This window comes from Cibotium barometz, chromosome 29, assembly GCF_041138505.1.
Source record: "Cibotium barometz isolate CiBa-2024 chromosome 29, ASM4113850v1, whole genome shotgun sequence".
In the NCBI taxonomy this organism is placed as follows: Eukaryota; Viridiplantae; Streptophyta; class Polypodiopsida; order Cyatheales; family Cibotiaceae; genus Cibotium; species Cibotium barometz.
Genome location: NC_141074.1, coordinates 39,333,522 through 39,353,414, shown reverse-complemented (window position 1 = coordinate 39,353,414; position 19,893 = coordinate 39,333,522). Strand labels below are relative to the sequence as shown.

General features: G+C 45.1%; 1 protein-coding gene across 4 annotated transcripts in view; it reads right to left on the bottom strand.

The window, feature by feature from the left end:
* Positions 1–19,893, bottom strand: part of LOC147622166 (protein ENHANCED DISEASE RESISTANCE 2-like) — a 90,368-nt gene that overhangs the window by 9,550 nt on the left and 60,925 nt on the right. For all 4 annotated transcript variants that reach the window (XR_015269657.1, XR_015269658.1, XM_086823266.1 and 1 more), the window contains exons 14-17: positions 12,920–13,131; positions 12,787–12,832; positions 7,021–7,184; positions 6,837–6,938 (exon numbers count right to left, since the gene is read on the bottom strand). Coding sequence is in view for 2 of the 4 variants with exons in the window: in XM_086823266.1 (XP_086679392.1) it covers positions 6,837–6,938; positions 7,021–7,184; positions 12,787–12,832; positions 12,920–13,131 (524 nt within the window). In the remaining 2 variants the exon portion in view is untranslated. The remainder of the gene's footprint in view (positions 1–6,836; positions 6,939–7,020; positions 7,185–12,786; positions 12,833–12,919; positions 13,132–19,893) is intronic.

Sequence of the window (19,893 nt, the reverse complement as noted above, 5' to 3'; positions counted from 1 at the left end):
AGTTCCCTATTCCCTTCTCTCTCTCCCCTCTCTCTCTATATATCTTTATCCCTTGGACACATGGTTGAATTTGTCACGGCACGCCCCGCTGGGCTTACAACTATGGACAACTGGTAGACCTGGACCATTTGGTAAGTGTTTGTAGGCTTGAACGTCAATGTGACATTGGATAATATTGCATGGAACTAAGTATACTTTGCAAAAACATCTATGCCAAGACTCATGAGTATGCTATGCATAAATCAGCCCCGAGAATGTTTGCCATTACGGAAAGGCCATCATTGAGTGGTGGCAAAGCTCTGAATCAATTCAGCTTATGGGAAAATATGGATTTTGCATACTATGTTTGCAAGTAATCGATGCAAAGCTTATGCATAAAGCTGATTGTACAGCCAGTGGTACAGGAATGTATATTAGGATATGGATATGTATGTTGCAAAGAACATATACTATTCAGGGCGGCAGGAAGGATATGATTAGTATACAGGCACACTTATAGTGTGCTCTAGATTAGTCAGGAGCCAAGACCTTGGCATTGCCTTTGCACAAGTGCAGACAGCCATTGCACATTTGCAAGATAAGTAAATGCGGGCTGCCGACAAGCATAGAAGAGAATTAAAGATCAAGGAGAATGATTAGGTATCGCTGAAATTTGAGAAAGCAAGACTCCGCAAGAGGCAAGGGAAAGAGGGAGCATGTCCTAAGCTCTCTACCAGATACTACGGCCCTTTTGAGGTGATCAAGAAGAACAATGAGGTTGCTTCCAGCTTAGCATTACCTGACCATTGGAGGATTCACAATGCTATTCATGTGAGTCTTATGTTGGGGAAGATCAAGCAGAGCCTGTCATGGGAGATTTGCTAGAAGTTGATGAGCTAGGAGATTCTCTAGCTTGAGCACATTGCCTTTCACAAGGAGAAATGAAATGAAATGAAATGTTATATTAACGTCTTCAAAAGGCCAAAGTGACCTATGAGACCAAAGTTACAACCATATGACATCTGATACACTATCTCGAGAGAGAGCTAGTGCGAGCTTTCCACAAGAGATACTGTCATGGCCCTGTGAAAATGGAACAGCACAAGTGTGGGCATGGTGGTTGCAGAGTCAGAATATTTTATGATTCACATGGGGGGTGCCCGGACAGAGTTTAAGATGTGTGGACATCCCTAGGTGTGAAGGGGGGAACTAGAACATTAAACCTTTAATGTTTATAAAAGTTGCCCCTAGGCCTCAGTGGCCCTAGGGAACTTTTAAAAGTTTGGGGCCCTAGGGATTATTTTGGGGAGTGGTTTCTCTCTCCTCTCTCTCTCTCTCTTCCCTTTTGGGAGTCGTGGAGCAAAAGTGGGTGCTCTAGCATGGAAAAGTGGAGAAGGAGGAGGCGGCTGCTGAATATACTGGTTGTTGCTGTTTTCTGTGAGCTGTGTGCTGTAACAGGCCGTACAGCAGCCGTACAGTGCTGTACGACTGCAGGTACTGCTGTGGACAGAGAGGCGCAGAGCTGTGGGACAGAGACAGGCGGCTGCGACTGCTGAATCCAGGCTGTACAGGCTGTACGACTGCAAATACAGCTCTGTATTTTCTGCAGGTACGCTGTACGGCCAGTTTTGGGGCAAGTACAGGTGCTGGACAATACTGTAGCAGACGGCGCAGGCGACCAGCAGCAAATCAGCAGCGACTACTTCTGGTTTTCTGCAAAAACAGCCCGTACCGTCAAGTACAAGCAAGTACAATCAAGTACAAGCAAGTACAGTCAAGTTCATACAAGTACAGTGCTGTTTTTCAGATCTGTACTTTCAAAGACAGCATAGAAGTGAACACAAGGAGGAGGGTACAGACAAGTACATGCACATATGTGAAGCAGGGTTGTGGATACAAGTGCCTGCGAGTACAGATTGGTACCGTTGCTTCCTCCAGTGCTGTTTCACGAGCTGAATTTGGTAAGCTCCGTTTCTGTTCATCTATCTCTCTTTCTACTGCTTGATGTCTGTTGCAGATATCAGTTATTTGGCCCCTTGTGAGAGGAGGGGTATGGCAGATTGACAAGGGTTGAGACAGAGTTTGGACAACATATGTATGTATGAGCTGAGATGTTATATCATGCACTTGAGTTATGCCAGATGTATGCTCATGGCTGCCCTGCTTAGTGGTCTTGGCTGATCCGAGGGAGGCACAGTGTGTTATTTGGAGACACAGATCTGTGTGCATAGATCCTTTGTGCTAAGAAGGATTTGTGGGCCGTCAGATTGGACATACAGGTGTAATCTCTTGGCTGATTTTTGTTGTACTCAGCCATTCATATTATTTTAATTGAATAAAGAAATACCGCAAGGGGCGCCAAGCTTTGGGGCCAACAGGTGTCGCTCTGTTTTCAGATTTGGGCACTCTAGCTCCAATCTGTTTTGTTTTCACATCTAGACTACAAGTGGACGGGTGACTGCTAGTCTACCGCACTCTGGTTTCTATCAGAGGCCGGTTTCAGATACCTTGTGTGTTGGGATTCAGAACTCAATAGCTATGAACACCCTCTTACACCTATGTAGCCAAAGGTCTTGAGCACCTTGTTGTGCTCATACTCCGGGTCATGTGTGCCCTTTTCTTATCTTTGAGCTCCCGACTTCCAACTCTAGATTGACAATTGTGCCAACCATAGAACTCGGAGCCAAAGAACTAGAGGCATCCTAGGAAATCTGTGTGGGAGTTTGGCTCACCACTGAAACTGTTGAGGCTGAGGTTGAGGTCTCGACAAGGGTTTTCTAAAATGCCCTGGAGGTATGGCCTTTTGTATGACAATAGAATCGTCCCTCCTTTTTATATTGGGTTTGCTAATCTTGGCTCAGCTTACCGCCAGTCTTGCCTACCTGAGCTTTCAGGTACAGAGCAAGTTTAGGCACGTTGGTCAAGTTCTTGGAGCCAAACACTCCTATGCTCTATCTTGGGGTAGAGCCCAATTGGTTTTAGCTGCCTTGGGCAATATGGCCTAGGAAGTCTTGGACTTTCCACTATTGTACTTCATTTTGACACTTTACGCAAGCGCAAGTGTCCATTTGAAGGTTGGCGGTTCAAACATATGCACATTCCATTGGATCTACATGTCTAAACCATAAAGAAACTACCCTCTCTTGTTCTTCTCAAATTTGCTCAATTATAAAGCCAAGTAAGTGATTTTGTTGGCAAACTAGAGAACCAGATGCGTGTTCTCGCACAATCCTCTGAACTCGTCCTCAAGCCGCTCAAGATAATGAGGTGGTAATAAACGCTTCTTATGGTTTGTGATGAACTGGTCCCATACATAGTTGGCAACTCCAAAATGGGAATTAGTCTACGCCCAATAAGTCCACCAAGAAATGGTCTCATCCTCAATGTAGCAACTAACTAACACTACCTTATAATATCCGACTTCCTACCCACAGCAAGATAAGCTTCAAATTGATGAATCCAAGAATACAAAGCGGTCGATCAAGTTTACCATTATCCTTACTCAAGTTCACCTTCTCGTGAACATGAGTTGAGAAAGTTGCTGATACCGCTCTTCGTCTAGAGCTACAAGGTATCGTTCGTGTTCCACGTGTCGTCTTTAGTCTTCTTGCTCGGCGGCGCGCGCTGCTGTTTCACGGTGAACAGTTTTCATCCGAAGCTCCATCTCTTGCATCTACAACTCGAGCAAAGAACGGGCCAGCTACGTTAATCCCTCATTGGAGATGTAGAGGTAGGAATTGGGTAGGGATCTGGGTGAGAACTAGCAAGAGGGGGGAAGTAATGGGGGAAGAAGAGGTCAGAAGAGGTAATCGCTTCTCCATGGCCGCAATCATAGCTTTCTGATCAAGCAATTGATCTCCCTGTTGCTTCATGAGTTGCATGAAATTCTAGAACATCCATGTCATCTAGTCCCCACTGAGAGAGCAACGCTCCCCGATGCCATTGTTGTAGAAGTGACAGTTTCTTCCTCGATCTCTTATTCTCTCTCATCGTCGGAAGTTGCCATAGTGGGAGTGGTCAAGGTTCTTCTTGACCGCAAGCAAACCATCCACTATGTGTGTGGGAGATGTTTTCGGTCATGTTCCGGAGGCTGAAAACCAACCATCCTTCGAGGGGACAGCCACCGGAATGGGGAGTGCTTTTGACGTCTTTAAACCCACCACACAAGTGGGCAATAAAAGATCCTTGGTTGAATCTCTTCCCCAAAAGGCAAAACTTGATACCACTGTAACATGCCGAAGCTTCGAGACAAGGATTATACTTTGATAAATAGCTTTCAGCACCTTTGTTCTTGACAATGTATAGCACAATGTAATGAGAATAAGAGTGGAAACAGAGAAGAGAGACACAGTGTGGGTCCCAAATACCCTTTGAAGTGCCCCCACCACATATGTATTGAATGAGTAAAATGACTGACTGTTGGCTGTGAATAGCCAGGACTGACATGACTCTAGAGACCTTCACTTGGCTGAGGTGACTCTCAGCCTGAAGATGACCCTTGATCTTCACCTTCCACCTTTCCCTTGGCTCTTATTACTCATTGTCTAGGCTCTTCAACCCTTGCCTCTTGCAGGAATATAAGATCATGTGAGGGACTAAAGGTCACTTATATATGAACACCCAGATGCTGGTCGCTTTCCAAATGATGTTGTCGGCCTCTTTTAATATGCTGACGACTTGCAGAAATTAGCATTAAATGCTATCGCTTTTCCTATGTGTGGCTGGTTGCATTTGCTGCTAGAGCTGATAGGCCTTCTGGGACTGGCCGACTGAGCAATGGCTGGCCTATTGCTGGCCGACTGGTGGCTTAGGCTCCCTAGGGCTGGTTGACTGGGCAGTGGGCTGGCCTATGGCTAGCCCCCACGCCCTTTTCAATCTCTTCAAGACCTACGTCTCCTAAACCTAGACCGGTGCCTGTGCATGCCCGTGCATCCGGTTGGAAGCCTAATAAGTGCCTGGTACACCTCTACATCATTCCAAAGGGTTACAAAGACGTGTGGGACATGCATTGACTTCATGTACAGAACATGTACACTTGACCATAACCATGTATGAAACTTCTACACCTGACCATGATGCTCTAAAGGAACATGAGAAAGTGGAAGCATACCATGCCCGCTTTTGGAAGGTGTATCGAAAGGTTTTGCATTCTTATCGGTCTCTCCGAAGTGGAGAAGAGGAGGAAGTTTGAAGCAGGTCTTCAACCTATCATACAAGACGGCTTGGAACTTCACTCCCATTCCACTTTCCAAGAGCTATTCGACGCAGCTTTGGCTGTAGAGAAGGTCTATGTCAAGCATCTCACCAAAAAGATCCAGGCATGCTTGGGAATGGACAAGAACAAAGCAGGTCCGAGCATGCGTAAATCTGGGCAACAGCATAAGAGAATTTCTGGGACGCACGAGAGCCTAAGAAGGCTGAAAGTGCAGGAGTGAAGAACCTGAGATCCAGCAAGAACAAGGACAAACTTGGGCTTACACGGCAAGAGAGGTTAGAGTATGTCAAAGAGGGCAAGTGCTTCACCTCTTGTATCTCACATCTAGATTAATAAAGCTATGAAGAAGGGTGTTTCATCGTACTCGATTTTTGCATGTGATACTATTGAACATGGTAATGTGCATATGGATTCTTTAGATGCTAGTGTTTTCTGCGTGAATTTGGTGATTGTTTTGCTTACCTGCTAATCTACCTCCAGCAAGTTTGGAAGATCATACGATTGATCTAATCCATGGTAGCTTGCCACCTAATTGACCACCTTATCGGGTTAGTGCGAGCTAGTAGGAGGAGATTATGGCACAAGTGAATGAGTTTCTTGAGAGGAGGTCGGAGACACCCAGCTCCTCTCCATTTTGCTCAACCATGCATTCCGCTTGACCAATGGCATACTAAAGGTTGACTTAACAGATCCGTTTTTTTAACAAGTATGGCTAGCTACCTAACTTACAAGTGTATTCATGCTTCAAGCTGTGGTTGCACATGTAAATGTATATCTGGCATCTAAGCTATAGCACCTTGAATTATTTTGCATAATAATCAAGAAGCGAAAAAAGAACAGGAAGGAACTCTAGCAATGACTAGTTGCTTTATGCATTAATGTTTTGATGCATAAATTTGTAAATATGCTTTTATAATTGCATGCCTAATTGTGGTCAAGAGCCATATGTAGAATAAATACTCTTTTGTCACCAATTTTTTTTGTATCATCTCTTTTTTTTTTTGCAAGCCCACGTCACAAGTCTGCATATTATTGTAAATCGGTGGCACTATGAACAGAAGATTACAAAATGGGGCAAGTGATGTTACTGTGCCAGCTCATGATCTCTGATGCTTTTAGCTCTCTAAAAAGTCGCCCCTGACCTGTGCTTAGTGAATTTTGCCAGCATCGGTTTTTAACTCCCTTGAAAAGCACTGGTGGTTAGCACTTTTTGATAATTTGCCCAATATTGATGACCAACACTTGAGGCTAGCATTCTTAAAAAATGCTAGCCACCACGCTCTGTGCACTTTAGAAAAGCACTAGTGTCTTTGCTAGCAATCTGTTGTACGGACTGCAAGGAGGGCTGGAGACAAAAATGCTGGGCTGCAATGCAATAAGCAGAGATTGATGAGGGGCGGAAAGAGGAGGTAGTATTGGAAAGGAGGGCACAGTGCTCCTAGGTGACAAACCAGGAACAAGGGTGAGAAACGAAGGGAGGCCTAAAGCGTAAGGAAAGGGGACTTAACTCCCTTCTGGCTATTCTGTTGCTGGTGCACAAGGCACAATGATGATTCTAGGCCATAAGATGACAAGATAAGAGTGGTTTTCAAAACGACCTTTTAAACACCACTCAAGAAAATCCTATGCCAGAAACTCTTACCTGGGCAGCACAACCTTTCCGTCGAGCAAGATGGTCCATGCGTTCAGCATCCTTAAACCAGTCAACTGACACTAATTGCATCAAAGACTCTCCCGCTGGAACCTGCAATCCAACCAGAACTTGTGGCAGCTGCAAGCATCAAGGAAAATTCTCAAAACCTAATATGTGATGATTTTCCCTTTACCTTTGAACGATCAAAAGGAAACTGCCTGCTGCGGACTCGGAAGCTGTTACCATTTGGAATGCTCCAGGAATTCCGAGCGTTCTCACGATCATCTCGAGCCACAGTGCTAGGAAAAGCTGACCAGTCTAATGGCTCTATCGTTTCCACCTCCGCAGAGCTTGTTGCTGCAACATGAATGAACCATTCACCTATTGCCCAGTCAATTCGCTAACCCATGAAAGCATTCCGAACACAGGCAAACTGCTGCTCAAAGCAACAGATGATACCAAAAACACTCTTACAAGCAACTCCCTGAATGTAGAAAAATGTGCCGTCAATATTTAAGTCAAGGGAAGTAAATGCAACTTGTTCAAAGTGAAATTTATCAAACGCCCTTTTAGGATGGCAACCAACTGTCTGAATAAAGCGTTTTGCAGCAGGCCATAGAATGGATGACATGTTTGAGCAGACTTATCGATACCCAACTGCAACACTTCATGCTCAGGTGTAGGCCACGACTTTGCAGCTGTGCAATTGAAGAAATTGGACTAACCACAAATACTTCAGGTTGTATGAGACCTTCGCCCATATAGAGGACCCTTAAGGTCATTAGAGCTATTAGCTAACAAATTGTGGAGGTTATGAAAGCTACGGACCAGGACAGCATGTTGCTAGTAATTCATAGCTACAACAAAGTTGCTCATTTCAAGAGTCAGGGAGGTCAGACCAATTTGACCAACATTAACAAGGGAAACAGCATATTCCACCACCCCCTCAAAAGTCCCTAGGGTGTCCTCTATTAGGGAATAATGGAAGCAAGCCATATCAAACGGTCTACAGCATACTTGAGTAAGATTCCGGGTAAAGATTCCTTTTGTCCTTTGATTGTTGGCACATGGTGGTCCTTGAGATCTATTCTAATGGCTCACCTTCATATCCATGCTGTCAGACAAAGGCGAACACCATGCAGAATAAACTTGAGAAAGAAAGAAAGAAAGAAAGAAAGAAAGAAAAGATATATTAACGTCTATGGAAGGCCAGATTGGCCTATGAGGCATATCTGTATACAACAAGTCCATGTCTTGAGTATCATGGAAAGAAAAACTGAAATGAAAAGCTAATCCTAGTCATATGCAGCAGTCACTGTCTAGCATGCTATAGATGTACAATCATGATAGGTGGTATACGACTAATTCCACCTGTGGAGTGTAGTACATCATACATGGGGCATGGGGTGAGGAGGACTCTGTACAACCAAGATAAAGAAAGCTCCCTCCTTAAGCACTTGAAGTCCATGAGTTTGTGCCCATAATTGCCCACTTTGTGAAGTACTATGACAATATGACAAGATAAAGGGTACTATGACACTGTAAGAGTTGATTAGTACTGTTCTAAGGGAGTTAATGCAAATTTGCTAGTATTTAGGCTTCCAAGAAGTAGGTGTTGGAAATTGAGGGAGAAATGGGTCTTTTTATAGCCAAGCAGCCCTCTTTCATGCATGGTTAAGGCTTTTCACAAGTGTAAGGCTTGGCCTACCATGCACTTTAGTATTAACCACATCTGTTGTGCCCTGGTGTAGCCTCTGGACTCTCTCCTCCATAGCTTAGTGGTATTGTGCCTGGATCTCGGCAGACTGGGCCTGATGGAGTAGTGGTGGTTTGCGTCTGGGTAGTCGCAGTCTCCTGGAAGCTCCGATCTCCAAGGCTCTCTGTAGTGTGGGCCCTCGTCGGGAGGTAGATGATACAAGGGGAGGGGGATGTGGCTCGCTGATAGGCCTAAAGAAGTTGGTGATCTGTGGCTGGGATCTCTGGCTCTGCACCTGTAGAAGCCTCTCTCTATGTCGGTGTAGCTCAAGGAGGAAAAGGCCTAAGCATCTCTGATCAGGATACTCCATTCACCCGGCTAAGTGGGCCAAAACCCTCTCTGAACAAGCAGTGGTATCTCCCTCTAATCTCATAATATACAGGTGTTTTTAGGCTTGACATCCCTATAACAATTACCATGAGAGAATCCTACCAAGGAGGATGCCTTGAGAGTCAGAGTCATGGCTTGTGGAGCCTTTCTTACGACCATTTCACTGTGGAATGCAAAAAGAACAAAAACTGCATCTCGCAAGCTTTGTGACAGGCAAGAGCTTGAGGTAGAAGAAAGGACTCCTTTGAACCATTTTCAATATGTGTGCATGCTACTTGAAAAGTACATACAATATAATAAAGGGGCTCTCAGAGGAGATACATAGTGGTTTCCCATTCTCCCTGGTTTCTACACACATGAATTAAGTGGATCTTTAGGAGCAGCACACACTCACAGTGACAATGGTAGTCATTTTTGCTTATTAGGTAGCATTCTTTTTGCAATGAGGGCTGCAACACCAGTTAGATTCTCTTCACACCAAAATAAGAGTCAACCTAGATAAACCCAAAATTAAACATTCTCTTCACACCAAAATAAGAGTCAACCTAGATAAACCCAAAATTAAACATTTGCACACGAGCCCCGAATGTAGATATTTCTTTATCATTGCTAAAAATGGTTTGTTTTGGACTAACAATCATCTAGTTATTTTTCAGTTTCTTGTGAGGTTTCTCGAATGAAAAGCAAGAAGTGGTTTTTTCCATTAACAGTTACAAATCTCCCAAAAAAAGGGTCCCGACAACTACCGCCCTCCAAAGCCTCCATCCCTTTATGATGACCACTACATGCTACAGCATTAACCTAGGTCCTGATCTAAAGGCGTACTGTCAAAATGCAACCCTGATGCAAATTGCAATAGTAAAAAAGATGGTCTTAATCCAAATACGGGTAGCATTGCAGCCACCCAGGGACAAAAAGAAAGGTTAGGCGAGTGTAGCTGGCCAAATCCTGCACAATTAGCGTCCAAAACAGCTGCCCCCACAAGATGCAGTCCCATTCACCTCATCATGACAAGCTGGAGCTCCCCTAGCCCCACCCCCACCCCCACCCCCACCCAGCAACCACCCCTCCCTCTCTCATTACACCAGTTCATGCCAGCCCTGCCCCTGGCCTTCACCCCCCCCTCCCCGGGCCCTGGGGGCTCCTATCTGCTCTGTGTGCTTCTTCACCCTGCCCCATCCTCTATTTGGGCATCCTTCCCTAGCCCTGTTTTCTGTTTGTTCTGCTCCGTCGGCCCATGTGGCTCTCGGCCGCCTCTATTGCAGCCCCTCCCCCACCTGCTAGCTCCTCCACAGGTCCCCCTCCTCTCATTAAGCTGTCGGTTTCACCTGTTCTTCCTCCATTTCTTCTTCCTGTTCTGCCTCCCCTCTTCCTTTTTCTTGGTTAGCTTGTGCTTTCAGGAAGTTGCCCCACCTCCCCCCCCCGAGGGAGGACTTCATGGCAGCCATTTCATGTACCCCGTCCGAGGCTGCCATCAACTCTCAACTTTCCAGCACAAAACTCCACCCTTGAAACCGAAACCCTAGTTAGCAAGTTCGTCAACAGAATGCCGACGTCAGGACAGTTGCAAAGCCTCCTGTCACGTGCACACTCTCCTGAGTGTGACATGGGCATGGTTCTATTCATTGGCCAGCTCAGGGGTCGAGTACCTGGCCAGATTCATGTGTTTGTAAGGGCTATTGTGCCAGATCATTGTAATGTTATCCAAGCGCCCAATGAGCAGCCTAGTGTGGACACAATTATTGGGTTATTGTGTGAACACACTTAGTTGGGAATTATTATTAGGGTTGGTAGAGTTGGTAGAGCCAACTTACCAACATTAGACACTATAAATAGGAATCTAGGCCTTAGTCATATTCATTCATTGACCAATCAGTCATCATCGAGTCATTCAGAACTCAAGAGTAGTGCTAACATCGAGTATCTCTATTCAACATTGTATATACTTCATCTTAGTAATACATGGTAGATTAGGGCATCTCTCTCTACTGTGTATTGGGCATGAAGAAGATGAAGTTTGTGCATGGGTTTAAGTCTTTGATTAGGCGTTAATCCCAATCAATCAATTCATAAACATGCTTCCACAAGCACCCATGTTGCACCACCTGCAAGCCATCCTAGTAGGCAAGTAGGGGCGTATCTAAATGTTTAGTTTCATGGCAATGGATCAGCCACCCTTCGACCCCCCAGGGAAGAACAGAAGGGGGGATCAAGGGCTTCAGGCTCTTCACAGTCAAGATGCTCGTCCAATGACCGCACTAGAACCAAGCAAACTTAATAGGCGGTACGCATCCATGCCCACCTTGAGAGCTTGTGGCCTCGTACCAACTAAAATGACTCCCCATCCAAACCCGCACCCAATTGCTCGTGCAATGAGGCGAGACCTGCAAGGGTCCACAACCTTTTCTCCTAGCCAAGCAGATTCAACTTGCCCTCATAGGGATCAACGTACCAAAATACAATTTGACAGGCGCTCCAGGAAGCTTCTCCCGAGACACATCATACTCTCTGGTCTCCCACTTTTGGCTCCTTGGGCAACCAAGGAGAGTAGTGCATCTCCATCGGCAGCCAGCTTCTTCCCCAGGCAGTGGACTCAGGTATCATTGTCCCGAGCGGCGCCATTTTGTGGATGGGTTTTTCAGCATCCTGGATTTGATGGTCTCAGCCCTCTACTCATTGGCCCAGATCCTCATTCAAGGGGCAAGGTGATCACTTCCCTCTGTGCGCTAGGGCTGTCCACTGGCCCCCCTCTTCCTCTTCATTGTAAAGGCCATGAGAAAATTTTTCTGCTCGCAAAATAATCTCCCTATCCTCACCTTAGAGGAACCGCAACTTACCTTTCTACTTCAGAATAAACTCTCTGGAGCTTCACTGTGGCAATCAATGTGTTTTGCCTCCTCTCCAGTGGCGCGCTCATCAACTGGCACAAGTTGATGAGCATGAACGCACTCCAACTTGACAACTAGTTGATGCCTTCCAAAGGATCCCTAGAGGCACCACAGCTCGATATCTTGGATGTCAGCTGGGCATTCACATCACTCCAGAGCAGCAGATTGCCTCCCTCCTGTTCATTCAGACAAATCTTCCTTATTGCAGCTTGGTGGCAAGCGTGTGCTAGTGGCCAACCAATGCTGATGAACTTGCTGTGCCATTGCTTAACCAGCTCAGCCACTATAGGTTCTCTTGGCCACCATGTGGTACATCGCTTCATGCTGGGTATTCTCACAATCATGCATTGGCCAGGTCCACTGCCGAGGAGGCCTAGCAAGTCATTGTCCACCCCTCAAAGTAGAACTAGGCATCATCAATCTCACGATACACGGCAGCACTTTGTTGGGCAAGCTTATTGTCCACAGCCCCTAGCCAAGGGAAGATCCCTGGAAGGATTTTCTTCTTGCCCGCAGTGACTAGCAAACCGGCATCAAATAGATCTTCTCCACGGCCCTATCTGCAAACTCACTACCTCTTTCAAGGATAAGTTTGCAGGCAGGCACCCTCTGACTCCATCTGTCAGTGGATTACATGGGGGAGTGCAAGTCCTTTTTTATTTCTTCCAAGAATAGATCCTTCTATTAGTCAAATGAAGACGAAGAAAATGAATAGATCCTTTTTTTCTTCTTCTAAGAATAGATCCTTGCACTCCCCCATGTTCCACATCCAGCGCTTAAAAGATCCCAAAATGAAGGAAGCCCATCTGAGGTGTTTCAAATTTCTGCTTCTGCCTGCTCATGACCTTGGACATTTGAAATAAGATCTTTATCACACAAAGGCATCCGTTGGGTAATTTAAGGCATACTTTGCAATCAAATAATGCAACATCATATTCACTTGCAAAATAAAACTCCACATAAGTGTGTCATGTCAAAGACCTACACAAAGGTGTGATGATGTTCTCCTTGACAAATGTCTCATCAAAAGCCTGAAAAAAAAAACCCAATCTTAGCACACTCCTGCTACATGATATAATTGCCAAGACATTAGAGCCTTACAAAAAGCATCTGTGCACCTCTTGATTAACCAATGGTCCATCATCCTCATCATCAGACTCGTCGTCCTCTCCTTGACCTTCAGCATCATGTAAAGAAGGGATAAACTGGATGGCTGGTTGTCTTTTTCTTCCTCTCTTGGCAGCTGCAAGCTGTGTATCCATCTTCATGATTCTGTTGAACTGAGGTACAAGATGGGTATCTTCACATTGAGCAAACCATTCACGCAGACCTGAACACCAATTTAGCAGCAGGAAGCAGTGTGTCAGCCATTTAACTAGGCAAATATCCTCTCTTGCACAAGATTGAATCTACACAAAACTTTACCATCAATATGAGCCAAAGTTTGTGTTGTACTAAGCATTTCTTAAAATCTATAGAAGGCTCGTATATAACTTCAATGACAAACTTGTGCCTGTGGATGGGACTCTTTCTAAATGAGCGACCACCATTTTCAGTCTCACAACCACAGACATCTACACTCGCCAAACCAGAGAGGACAGAAGCCTGCAGCTTTGAATCCAGAAAACATGGATCCAGCAGCCAATTTCAAACTAAGTTACTTTCTCATGCAAACAGGAAAGCACTTGATTTGAAAGCCATTACAATTGTCATGTCACTAGTTGGCCATTCTCTATGATTCTAGACCTATGGACGGGCTCCATAGTGTGGACATGACACCTCCTGGCAAGGCACTTCCATCTACGCCTAGGGTCATGTGGACTGGCACCTCATGGTAGGGGATTGATGTCTACACCAGGGGCTAGTAGGCTAGATATGAGAGGCTAGGGATTTTGGTCCACGCCCATGTCCAGATTGTCACCACTTCTCTGGCAGACGTCTGGAATGATGTCATGATTGAATACATGTGGAAGGGCTCCATGGAAGGATTGGTATCCTGGTGTGAGTTCCTGGCATGATTTATGAACTCATGGAAGGGTGGTAACCCTGGTGAGTGACTCTGGACTCATGGAAGGGTGGTTACCCTAGTGAGTACTTTTTGGTCCTGTGTGGACGACGCCTGTGAACGGGCTAGTTGGATGTACAAGATGAGATTTCATCCACTATGTTTATGCACCAGCATATGTATGTGAGTTACACATGCATGGATGACTTGTTTTTGATGCCTGGACATTGCTTGGTATTTTGCCTGTGAATGTCCACGGGCACCGAGGACGCCTGGACAACCCGTGGATACGCGTGTGCACACCTGTTTGGGACTCATGGTTTCCTTATGTGTTTTGCACGTGGTAAGTGTGCACACTTAACCCAATTTATTCATTATTTCATGTTACTAACGTTTATTGGGTGCAGGGTTCACATTCACTTAAAGTGTGGGTGGACACACTTATAATTTTATAGGTGAGTTCACATCAAGCTGGACTATTTTTAATGAACCAAGGCCAATTATGAGGGATGGGCACCCGGGCACTCCCAAATAGCTCCACGAGTTGCTATTCTGGGTGTGGGAGGGCCAAAGTGGGCAAGCCCTGACTTGTAGAGCACTCATCTGAAAAACGTGAGCTGTTAGGAGCTGTTTGGACAGGAAAAACAGCAAGTTTACTCATTTGCATGAGCTACAGGTGGAGTACATGCCAAGAGCAAGAGTCCCAGGGTTGGCTGGCTGCTATTTCTCTCTCTCTCTCTCTCTCTCTCTCTCTCTCTCTCTCTCTACAGGGCTGGCTGACTGCATCTGCAGGGCTGCAGGCTGTTAGATTTGTTTCCAGAAGCTGGCGCATGGCTGTTGGGACTGTTTTTGTGCTACTCTGCTGAGAACAGGGCTTGGACGGAGTGAAAAGAGACTCAACACGAGCTGGCCAACTGTTGTAAGGGCCATTATTGGCTGTTTTTACAGGTTTGCAGGAGGTTTCTTGCGACGAAACTTGAGCAAACATGTCCCTAGACAAGTATCAGGCCTGGGATGTGATCTAGTGGAACCTGTGGGTGGCCAGTGAGCCAAAACCATGGCTGCTTACTGTTTTGCAAGTTTGGGACAGCACTTTGTTACAGGGTTGAAACCGCTCTATCAAAGTATAGGAGTGGTTGGTTATCACTCTACCTTGGTTGGTGACCGAGGGTATTTCTACAGGAGCGGTTGGTGATCGCTTAACCTTGGTTGATGACCGAGGGTGTTGCAACAAGAGTGGTTGGTGACCACTCAACCTTGGTTGGTGACCAAGGAGTTGCAGGTAATGTGTTTACCTATGTTTTCACAGTTGGATAAATCTGGTGTTGGCTGGATGAGTGTGTACTCTCCGGGCACCCGCATTTTGTACATATAAATACTTCTGTTGGTAATAAAGATACCTTACGGGGGGGCCAGTCGGCTGGATGAGTGTGTACTCTCCGGGCACCCGCATTTTGTACATATAAATACTTCTGTTGGTAATAAAGATACCTTACGGGGGGGCCAGTCGGCTGGATGAGTGTGTACTCTCCGGGCACCCGCATTTTGTACATATAAATACTTCTGTTGGTAATAAAGATACCTTACGGGGGGGCTGGCCCAACTTCAGCCCGTAGTGCTGTGTCATGTGCAAGTTGGTTTATGTTTGCAGGATGTATATGCTCATGTAATGTTTCACAATGATGGTAACCATGTATATGCCAGGAATGATTGATGTATGTATGCTGTTTTGGTAGTGAATTGGTTCCGTATACACGTGCCCATTTGTGACAGTGGTATCAAAGCATTGGTTTCTTTCTTTGCTTGAGAAAGACGATTTTTGGGCATACGGAAAGCTTTTTGCTGAGCATACAGATTGTGAAACATGAGCATGCAAGCAAGGTCTGGTGAGCATTCAGATGCACAGCGGTCTGCTAAATCTGCATATTCTGACCAGGCCAATGTACTTTCAAAGCTAGAGGCTCTCAAGCGTCAAGTTAGACGCTATCGTGAGGAGACAGCTGAATTGCGGACTCTCAAGAATGACCCTTATGTGCAAAGGGTTTTGAATGAAAAGAAAAAGAAGGATTCAAGTGACGATGCAGCCCTTGAGGTCATAGCAACAAAGATGGGATATGAAGATCCTGGAGAGCTGGCCATATCTTATTTGAAAGGAAAAAAGGATGTATTGGGTGATGCAGGTACAAAAAGGACTCCCCATGTGGAAGCACATGCAGATTCCAGTACATTAGGAAATGTAGATCCTCGTCACCGTTATGCATCTTCACGCCGAGAGCGTTCTTCAAGTGAAGATTCTCACAACTCCAAGAGTGTCTTGAGTACGTGGGAAGAGATCCAGGCATGAGTCTCCTAAGCCTAGACATGAGGCTAGAGACAGGTCTCGTTCTAAAAAGAAAAGCCGAGAGTTCAAGTCAAGAGACAAAGATGTGAAGTTTGAGAACTTCTATGGCAAGATGGATACTACGAAGGCGCTTGCTTTTGTGAGACAGTTTGAAATTGCTTTTTGCAATGAAGATTTCTTTGAGAAGTCTAAACTCAGGCATGTGGGTATGCATCTCAAAGAGACAGCTAGTGATTGGTGGATGGCCAATCTTTTGGATGCAAGTGCTGCCTGCACATGGGATGACTTTAAAATTCAGTTTTATGCTCAATTATTGCCTCCAAACTATGCCAAGAATGTACGCAAAGAGTGGGATTGGTTGAAGCAGGATGAAGGGGAGATAGTGCAGACACATATAGCTAAGTACTGGAAGGTACTGCTGAAAGTTACTCCCTTTATGTCTCTTTCTAATGGGGAGAAGAAACGGAAGTTTGAATCAGGTTTGCACCCCATCAATCAAGAGAGCTTACAGGTGTACTCAAATCAAACTCTTCAGCAGTTGATAAACTCAGCACTCATAGCTGAAAATTTGCATATGAAGTGGGTTAACAGCCCTATAAAAGTGAGCAGAAAGATGCCTCAGATACAAAAGGAAACTCGTCTACGAAGCCGGGGGGGTAAACGCAATGATTTTGGGCTGTCAAAACAACAGAGGCTTGATTATGTACGTGATGGGAAATGTTTTGGTTGTGGCAAGGATCACATATTTACCAAATGCCCGCAGAATCCCAAGAATGCAGATTCTAATGCAGAAAAGCCTCATGTGAATGTTGTGCCCGATGTGCAGGGAAACACGGGGCAACCCCCAGATCATAGAACAATATGTAAAGCATGGGGACAGTTGAGGGATCAGCCCGCACTCTTTTTGTTTGATGATGCATCCACAGATAATTTCATTTCGGTACAAACGGCTACTGCCATAGGCTTGGATGTATCAGATTTTGGGACTGAAATGAATGCAGATGCCGCTTTTGAGGGTAAAGGAGTTGATGTAACGCCGATCATTGGCAAACTCCGAATTCATATACAGGGATATCTTGATCATGAGAGTTTCTTAGTTGCTCCTCTCACAAGATGTGATGTTTTGTTGGGGATGCCTTGGCATGCTCGTATGGAGCCCAAGAAGGACTATAAGTCCAAGAAAATCAGCTTTGTTCATAGAGGTAGAGAACTTGTTATAGAAGCTGGTACTCTAGATAGTACCATACCTATTGTAAGTCATGTTCAGGTTTCCAAAATAATGAAGAAGTCAGCTTGTTCTTACTTGGTTTTTGTATGAGAACAATCTGAACATGAGAATGTAAATGTAGATCATCTAACCCGAGAGCGCATAGACTTTTGCGTGGTTATGGTGATTGTTTCAGGGATGCACTACCAGGAGAGTTGCCACTTGAGCGTCCCGAGGATCATCATATTGATGTGATACCTGGGAGTACAGCCCCGAATAGACCTCCTTACAGGGTGAGTGCAAGTCAGCAAGAAGAGATTATGGCGCAGGTTAATGACTTACTTGAGAAACGGTTGATACGCCCTAGTTCATTTCCTTATTGCTCACCTGTGTTGCTGGTGCAAAAGAGATGGGAAAACTTCCTATCTATGTTTCATTTTCAAATTTTGCATACTCCTGGTAAGAAGAATGTAGTGGCCGATGCACTATCCCGAAGGCCTCAAGTAAGTGCTATTACAGTAGCCTATCATCAGGACTTATCAGATATGCGAAATTCTTATCATACAAATGATGATTTTCAGCATATATGGGCTGGTTTTCAGCAGGGTATAACAGCCCCGAATTACTCCATATGTGATGGGTATTTGATGTTTCATAATCGCTTATGTGTACATAAGGATTTGAGGCAGAAAGTAATGGATGAATGCCATGCACCACCTTATGCACGCTTTGGAGAGAGACTTTTTCTGGCCAGGAATGCGTAAAGACATAGATGACTATGTGTGCCAATGCATGGTTTGCCATAAAGTTAAGTTTGACAAGCATAAGACTCCGGGGTTGCTTCAACTGTTGCCAATTCCGAATCAGCCTTGGGAGAGTATTGCCATGGATTTTATCACACGTCTTCCTAAGTCGCAGCAAGGGAATGATGCCATCTGGACTATTGTGGATAGATTCAATAAGCAGGCACATTTTATTCCGGTAGGGAAGACCATAAAGCCAGAGTATATGGCAAAGATATTTATGGCACAGGTTCTCAAGCATCATGGTATGCCAAAAACGATTGTGGGGGATCGTGATCCTCGCACCACAAGTCTCTTTTGGCGAGCATTGTTTGATAACATGGGAATGCAGCTGAATTTCTCTTCTGCATATCATCCAGAGACAGATGGGCAGAGTGAGATTGCAAATTCAGCAATGCTTGATCTTTTGAAATGCTATGTGGCTGATCACAAATCAGATTGGGAGAAGTATTTGTCACTGGTAGAGTTTGCTTACAACAATACAGTGCATACTTCTATGGGCAAGGCGCCCTTTGAGATTGTTTATGGCAAGATTATTTTGCCACCTATCCTTCGCACGAAGGATGAGATATTTGCAATAGATGAGTATGTAAGGGATTTGGATATGGCCTTTGCATAGGTCCGGATAGCCATACAGAGATCCCAGGATAAGCATAAGAGAGCTGCAGATAAGCATAGAAAGCAATTGGACTTGAAGGATGAAGATTGGGTTTTATTGAAATTCCAAAAGGCTCGCCTTCGCAAGCAGACTGGGAAAGATGGTAACTATCCGAAGCTACCTTGCAGGTATTATGGACCATTTCAGATCTTAGAAAAGATCAATAAGGCAGCTTACAGGCTGGTGTTGCCAGATCATTGGCGGATTCATAATGCTTTCCATGTCAGTCTCTTGAAGAGATATATTGGTCCTGAGCCGGTGAAGCCGGTTATGGAAGATCAACCCGAGGTTGATGAGCTGGAAGAGGTATTGCAGCCTAAGCAGATTGTTTTTCACAAGGAACGGAAAGCTACTAGAGGCAGGCTTGTTTGTAAGTACCTTGTGAAGTTCAGGAACTATCCAGCACTTGATGCGAAGTGGATGGACGAGGCATATTTTAAAGATTATCTAGATCTTCTTGCGGCCTACTTGGAAGCTTTTCAGTTGCGAGCAACTGGTTAGAAGCCAAGGGGAATGTCTCTCTGGCAGACGTCTGGAATGATGTCATGATTGAATATGGAAGGATTGGTATCCTGGTGTGAGCTCCCGGCATGATTTATGAACTCATGGAAGGGTGGTAACCCTAGTGAGTGACTCTGGACTCATGGAAGGGTGGTTACCCTGGTAGGTACTTTTTGGTCCTATGTGGACGACGCCTGTGAGAACGGCGGGCTAGTTGGATGTACAAGATGAGATTTCATCCACTATGTTTGTGCACCAGCATATGTATGTGAGTTACACATCCATGGATGACTTGTTTTTGATGCCTGGACATTGCTTGGTATTTTTCCTGTGAGTGTCCATGGGCACCGGGGACGACTGGACAACCCGTGGATACGCATGTGCACACCTGTTTGGGACTCATATGGTTTCCTTATGGGTTTTGCAGGTGGTAAGTGTGCACACTTAACCCAATTTATTCATTATTTCATGTTACTAACGTTTATTGGGTGCAGGGTTCACATTCACTTAAAGTGTGGGCGGACACACTTATAATTTTATAAGTGAGTTCACATCAGGCTCGACTATTTTTAATGAA